The following is a 7,789-nucleotide window of genomic DNA, read 5'->3' as shown; positions in this document are numbered from 1 at the left end:
TAGTGGCTTTTTCTATAAACGCTGCTATAGCTACTAAAAAAACGCCACTATAGTGTCTGTTTTTTAGCCCAAAGTCGAGTTTGTCAAACTCGACTTTCAAAAACAGTCTAACTTACTAAATAACTTTGAACATGTGCCACGCGCCTAAATTTTTCCCATGAATAGTCTGTTTGGCAATTTTTTCCAAGGATATAATAAATCCAGAGTCCAGACACAACAACCTTACCTAAAAAGGAAATTATTGTATTTGTGTCTGATCTTATCGCGAAGACAGTATGGTCACTGGATAGGATATGAACATCATTATCATGATTCTGATTCACGTGGGATCTATTAAAATATAAAAATAAAAAAAATAATGTGGGATCTAATTGAATCCGATATAGTGCATTGAAGATTTGATGTAGCACTGGCCTGGGAGTGGATGCCCTGCCCGATTTAAATAGTGACACAAATAACAAAGTGTTTTAAACCTGTCACAGACAAAGCTCACAAGCCACAGCTTAATGGCCACACCATTATCATCCTTCAACTTCAACCCTTCAACTTCAACAAATACAAAAACCCTTCTTCAAAACCCCCATTATACTTATACCCACTTTTTGTCAAACTCTCAAACCCAAAACCCAGACCCAAAACTCACTATCACTGGGCCTTCTAGGCTGTGTGGCCATGTCCCCATCAGTGGTTCCAAGAACTCAGCATTGGCCATTCTGGCTGCCACCCTTTGCTGCTCAGGCACTTGTAAGCTTAACAATGTCCCCAATGTATCAGATACTCGAGATATGGCTTCCATTTTGACCTCCTTGGGTGCCCAAATCCATGTCTCTCTGTCTCAATGTGATGGCCAATACTTGGTTAACACTGATGGGGTCCACTCCGTCGAGCCTTGTTCCGATGCCATTCGCAAGATTCGAGGTGGGTTCTTCGTTATCGGGCCTTTGCTGGCTCGTTTCGGCGAGGCCACTGTCGCATTGCCCGGCGGCTGCGACATCGGGGCTCGCCCTGTCGACTTGTTCATTCGAGGCCTTCGTGCTCTTGGTGCTATTGTTTATGTCAGGTAGGGGTAGCTTTCTTTCTAAACTCCTCACTTTCCATTTCTTGATTTTCTGTACTCCAGCTATGCTACAGTACTCCTTTTGCTCTTTTCTTGTTTCGGTCTTGTTGATATCAATCACTCGATTCATTCTAGAAAGAACACAATTTGCTGACTTGTGCGACCGCCGAGTGGTCTACATTTTTTGTTTTGTGCAGCAACCCACCACATTACTTTGCTCATCGCACTAGAAATTGGGGGCGTAGAAATGCTTAGAATCATTTAATCATTATTTTAACACTATCTTGCGCGCGCTCTCTCTCACTCTCTCTCACTTGTAAATACAGTTTACCTGTTAAAAATGTAACTTTCAACTCAATGGCATGCATTGTTTTAACAAGTGGAATTGAGTTTTATTATCGTTATGCGATTTTGGCATGCTGTGTGGTTAATTGGCTATTGCACAAAATATTCCTTTTATGGTGCTGAAACCTTTTTTATTTTTTATTTTTTTTTTGCATCTGATGGATTGGGTATATTAATATCTATCCTTCATTAAAGTTCTAGGATTCTTTTCTTGGATTAAAATCAATTTGTTGGAAAATTATTATTTTGAGAAGGGGAAATGTGTATAGCAGATTAGCAGGTGTGAGAAATTAAGATTTAGTTTTGATGAACTTTCTTTCCAAAGAGGCTTCGATTGTCAAAATTGCAGTAATGTCCATTGGATACCTTCACATAAGTGATAAGACAGTGGACGCATTTATAATATAGCCATATGGCTGTAAATAACATCACTTTTAAGTGGGTTAGTGTCTTAAGATGGCCTTGTCATGTGGAATTGTCGTGGGCCTCATGGTTCCCAACATTCCTTTTCTTACATTGTCTGTCAGTGTAATTTTAGGGAATTCAAAACAATGACTTGAGAGGATTAGAGTGATGGATTCCAACTTGAATTATCTGATTATCTCACCCTTATAAGTTATAACATGGTCAATGATGTAAATTTTCTGCCTCCTGGGCATGAGGATAAACTGCTTAGCCCGTCAGGGGTGAAAAGCCCCTGGATTACCCGGTAACTGGTTCTGGCGGGTGGGGTCAGTTGCCCGTAGGAGTTTGATTAACAATGAGGATTATTGTACAGTATGCTCTGCGACGTGCAACTAATCTGAGTGAAGTTCTCCTATGTTATCAAAAAAAAAAAAAAAAAAAAAAAATGATGTAAATTTTCTATGGATGAGCTCAATCATTAAGTCATTATGAACATTTTTCGTTATGTCATAGTGATCATACTGCAAATTGGTTAATTTGGACACTATTAGTTTTTATGTATAATGGAGTTTGGAAAGTGCAAACTGGTGTAACTGCAAAATTTAACCACAAATGCTCAAGTTAACTGGTATTGTAGGTTGTAAGGTCAGTTCTTTTCTACATCTTACTTGATCTTACAGTTGGGTTCATCCAAAAAAGTTAAGAGTGGGTTGGAATTAAGTGATGAGAGCATAAGAGTGGATAGAGATAAGATTCCTAGGGTGTTAAATGCTTCACAAATCAAAGTGCATAGGCTAGCCCCGCATTGTCACTTTGAGTTGCCTACTTCATGTCTATTTTTATTTTTTATTGTCCCATCATAGTAATCAACACTTTTGAGTAGTTGTATTGTTACTTTCTTTATGTAGGCTTACGCGATGGTTGAAGTATCACTTACTTCGAATGGAAGTTTTTCTACTCCTATTCACATGGTGGTTTTGGTATTTAAGATTTGGGGCTTAGGTGTGTCACTCGTCTTCTGGTATTGTGAGTGACTTATGCGATAAGATTCCTAGGGTGTTAAATGCTTCACAAATCAAAGTGCATAGGCTAGCCCCGCATTGTCACTTTGAGTTGCCTACTTCATGTCTATTTTTATTTTTTATTGTCCCATCATAGTAATCAACACTTTTGAGTAGTTGTATTGTTACTTTCTTTATGTAGGCTTAGGCGATGGTTGAAGTATCACTTACTTCGAATGGAAGTTTTTCTACTCCTATTCACATGGTGGTTTTGGTATTTAAGATTTGGGGCTTAGGTGTGTCACTCGTCTTCTGGTATTGTGAGTGACTTATGCGATAATTTATGCAGTAAATCTTTGGAAAACTACTAGGATTTGAACGCGTCATACATTCAAGAAAATGACTGCTAATATTATCTAGAGAATTTTTATCTACTTCATATGATGGCTGCTACTATTCCTTATATAATAGATTTTTTGGAGAACCTTATCAACTACTTAGACGATAAGTATATAATTTCCCTTGGTTCCAAAGACTAAGCATTAATCATGCAGCGAACTGTGTAATCAACATAAGGACCCAGAAGAAATAAAGACTCCAACAATCCCTTTAGCTAAGAAGGTCTCAGTTGGGGGCCATGCCAATTTTATGGTTTCGAATTCTGAACCAGATTTATGTTATGAAAATCAGATATGCCTTCTTCTGTAAACCTTCCCAAACTGCTGATCATGTTCCTAATAAAATTAAAACTGAACTGGGTTCAGGCCAAAAATGAAAAGACATTTGAAACTAAAAAAAGAAAAAAAGAGAGAAGAAGAAGACTTGCATTGGAATCTACTAACATGCAAAGAATCCACTAAGTATTATTTGTGCAATATTACAGGAATGGGAAAGTTCAAGCTTGTACAGAGAATGGCAGAGGATTGGTAGGGGGGAGATTCCAACTTGATTACCCCAGTGTTGGGGCAACTGAAACTCTTATGATGGCAGCATGTATGGCTGATGGAGTCACTGTACTCTCAAATGTTGCCCAAGTATGACATTAGGAATCTCACTGATTTTTCTAGATTTTGGTTGTGAAGATGGTGGAACTTATTAATGAAATTAAGGTGTTGTCTAATGGAATAAATTGAAATATTGAACTGAGTTCTTGGCCCAAAATTTATCCACAGGAACCAGAGGTGGTTGATCTTGCTTGTTTTCTAACAGAGTGTGGAGCCTGTATAGAGGGAGCAGGAAGTGACCAGCTTATTATCAAGGGAAAGTGTCAATTGCATGGTGTTGAATGTACTATTTCACCTGATCGCATTGAAGCAGGCACCTTTATGCTTGCTGCAGCAATTACTCGCTCTTGCATCTCAGTGTCACGTGTCATCCCTTCCCATCTAACATGTTTGATAGACAAACTATTAACTTCTGGTTGCAAAATCAGACAGTGCAACCATGACACTTTTGAGGTATATAAATTTTTTGTAATTTTGTTTTTGTTTTTATTCTCATTTTGTTTATTGCTTGAGCTATTCTAATTCATCAGCATTGTAGATTTCAGCAGCCTCTACAGATGTTAAAGATCTGCGAGGTTTTGATATTAAGACAGGCCCATTTCCTGGGTTTCCTACAGATCTTCAACCTCAAACAATGTCTCTACTCACCACATGCATCGGTTCTAGCATCGTGGAGGAATGTGTATTTGACAAACGTATGGGTCATGGTATGTGGTAAATTAGTTGTCATGGTGTGGCATTGAATACTTTTTCACCAGCAGATTTTTCATTTTTCTTTTTGCGAGCAAATGTTTTAAAAGGGCATTCAAACTCAAGTTCAGTTTTTCCTGCCTAGAAATGAATTTTACAATTGAAAACTGGAATTTATTTCTGCCAATGAGCTCTAGCTCAAATGAGTTTTCCTTCCAAAAGAACTGGTGGAGGGTAAGGCTCTTGGTTCAAAACCCACTAGGTGCATGTCTAACCTACTAACCAAAAAAATAACTGGAACATGCTTCCAAAAATGTTTTTCCTATAAGATTGGAGGAGCATTATGATCTAAAAATGTGTGCGTGCGCATGTGTGTGTTTTGATGCTTGTCGTGCAGATGCTGTGGTGCTGCTTAGTACTTCATCTACGAAATGTGGAACCAACAGTGGCTACATTGTTACATTTTGTGTCAAACCTTTTTTTGTTTTTGTTATTTTATTTTATTTAATTAAAGATGCCTAATGAAAAGGGAGTCTAGGCAGAACAATGCTTATTATGTTTTATGCATCCTTGCCCCAAATGTTCATTCTTTTGCATGTTTCAAGAGCTAATATTATAAATACTTCAATATCTTTCATGAACTAATGTCTCGTGTTTATTATCTCTTTTGGAGTAGTAAAAGAACTGCGTAAGCTTGGAGCAAGAATTCAGCTTTGTGGGAGCACTGCTCTAGTTTTTGGGAAAGATAAAGGGAGGTATATTGTCTTAAAACAATGATTGTGTAATGCTTGCCTCATCTTGAGATATGTTAGATGGTGATTCTTTTCTTTTTTTCCTTTTGCAGTCCCTTGCGTGGTTCTCAACTAGTTGCAACTGATTTAAGAGGTGGGATGGCACTGGTATTAGCAGGATTAGCAGCAGAAGGAACTACAGAGATCAGTGGTGCTGCTCATATTTACAGAGGTTATGAGAATTTAGAGATGAAGTTTCAGTTTCTAGGAGCTGATATCAAAAGATTGATTCCCCTTGCATGTACATAATAGCAACCACAATACAAGCTTCCTAATTTGGAAAGGGATGCTCCTTTTCTCATTTTAATTAGAGTCTCGGGTGCCCATAGAACATTTGTTAATGAGTCATTTTAGGAAAATTGTAATACCACTTCTATAGAAAATATAAAAAGTTGTCATAAAAGTAAGTTATTTTTTTCTTTTTTTTCCATAAAAAGTATCTAAAAATGGTCTACTAATAAATGCTCTTAAGGCATTCATTAACTTTTTCATTTTAAATTTTGAAATCAATTTTATGTGGAAATTGGTTTTTCCATTACCGATTACCAATTTCCTTTGTAATATTTATCCATTTAGTTTTGCATGAGAGATATTAAGTCTTACTAGCAATAGGATCTTATTAATTTATTCCATAACATAACTTCAGCAGCATGGACCTCTTATTATACAACGGGCCAAGCATCCTTTTTTTTTTATTTGTATGATCATATGCCCTGCTCCCCTTAGAAAAACAAATGGTAGCCAATCATATATCAGTGCTGGTCCAACAATCATAGAGTTATTAACTATATTTAGAGGGAAGTCCAACTCACCCCGTAAGGCAGATAAGAGTTAACTTTAAGTGCTCATAAGTCATAAAGTTAATCAAACTTTGCCTGTGTAGTGAATTAGATGGAGCTGACAGTTACATGTGTGACCCTGAAGTGTTTTGGATAATTTTTTTGGTAATCATCACATGGTCTAGTTAATATGTTGAAAGAATTGATATTTCCAATTTCAGAATTAAGTCTGATATTAATCCATGGCTCCACCAGTACTCAAGTTGACCAACATTGTAATTGGACTTATCAATGTAGGGTTTCCAAGCTGACAATGAACAATTAGACCATCAATCAAATTAAGTTTAATCTAAAAAATTTTTCTCGCACAGCTTCTGTGCATTAATCTCTTACCAAGAAACCTTTCAGATTAATCAATGATTGGTTCTTTGTTACCCTTGTTTCTACTCAATATAACTTGAGCCAAGTGAGGAACAAAGTGACCTGATATTTATATATGTTAATTAAACGTCAGTAACATCAGCTGAAACACTCATCAATACCTTTATCAAATCAATAATAGTACGTATGATTGAAAATGAACCTGTATACCTTGCTCCAGCCATATAAAAATCCCTATATTTGTATCGTGGGAACCTTTGAAGCCACTCTGATAGAAAAGCACAACCATCCTTGGCTAAAATGTCACAAACCCCATAAGAAACCAAGAAAAGATAAAATTTAAAAAGAAAATATGAAACTTTTGTTTAGCTAATATGTGGGTGAAGGGTGAAGGATGGAATTGAAACTTGTATTGTTGACTTCATACTTTGTTGGTGTGGGTGTGTGTTTCAAACATTTCATTTATTGTTATGAGTCTCACATAGGTTAGGATGCTTTGTATTGTGTTAATATGCCACTGTCTATCTCAGTTAATATCTTAAAATAGTCGGCCTAGTCTGGACTTGGACTTTATTCATATCACATGAGATCCAACTAATTTTTCTTTGGGTTTTTATTTTCTCTTAATGACAATTTGACTGACCCGTTGGTTCTGCCCATTGGAGTTTAGCTTCGTTGGAAAGAAAACTCATTATTTTCTTTTTTCCAGCCCATTGGATATTTAACGTGTTCGGTGACCGTTTGGCTGACCCATTGGATTTGTCAGTGATTGTTGGGTCTGCCGGTTAGAGTTTAGCTTAGTTTAGTAAGCGAAATTATTATTTTATGGACAAAGTTTAGTTATAAAATTAGTGATAGGTTAAAACTATATCATTTAATAAAATAAACGTAGTTTAAAATCCAACCGTTAAATTATATGTTCTTTACGCTCTTAATACATATGTCAAATTTTGTGTCAATCAGATATTATTTACTATATAATCTATAAGCTTATATTTAATGCATAATTTTAAACTACAAAAATTTGCAATTTAAACAATTTATTGATAGCATAGTTATTGATATTTAATTTTCTAGAAAAGTTTGCAATCATAGAGGATATTAGAAGAAGATGTAATCCAATTGTGGATTTATCAAAATTTATTTCCAATAAAAAAATATTGAGTAAGATTGTAGTTTAAGACTATAACTAATTTTGTAACTAAATTTTGTCCTTATTTAATTATTTTTTTATGCTAATAAAACTTCCACTAGACCTCACATTGTTCACACATTCTTTCTTTGCTTCATTAGTGGAACATCTTCTGCTCTTCCTTGTTCTTCTAGTTTGATCTAG

General features: G+C 36.0%; 1 protein-coding gene across 1 annotated transcript; it reads left to right on the top strand.

Annotated features, from left to right (window-relative positions):
• Positions 1-367: 367 nt before the first annotated feature.
• On the top strand, positions 368-5,700 carry LOC126695136 (uncharacterized). The gene is made up of 6 exons (XM_050391779.1): positions 368-1,060; positions 3,692-3,842; positions 3,981-4,265; positions 4,351-4,519; positions 5,179-5,257; positions 5,347-5,700. Exons 1-6 carry the CDS (start codon positions 507-509, stop codon positions 5,540-5,542), a joined length of 1,434 nt encoding a protein of 477 aa, XP_050247736.1. The 5' UTR covers positions 368-506; the 3' UTR covers positions 5,543-5,700.
• Positions 5,701-7,789: the final 2,089 nt, after the last annotated feature.

This window comes from Quercus robur, chromosome 8, assembly GCF_932294415.1.
Source record: "Quercus robur chromosome 8, dhQueRobu3.1, whole genome shotgun sequence".
Taxonomy (NCBI): domain Eukaryota; kingdom Viridiplantae; phylum Streptophyta; class Magnoliopsida; order Fagales; family Fagaceae; genus Quercus; species Quercus robur.
Note: the sequence above shows the minus strand (reverse complement) of the source record. Positions and strands in the feature narration are given on the sequence as shown.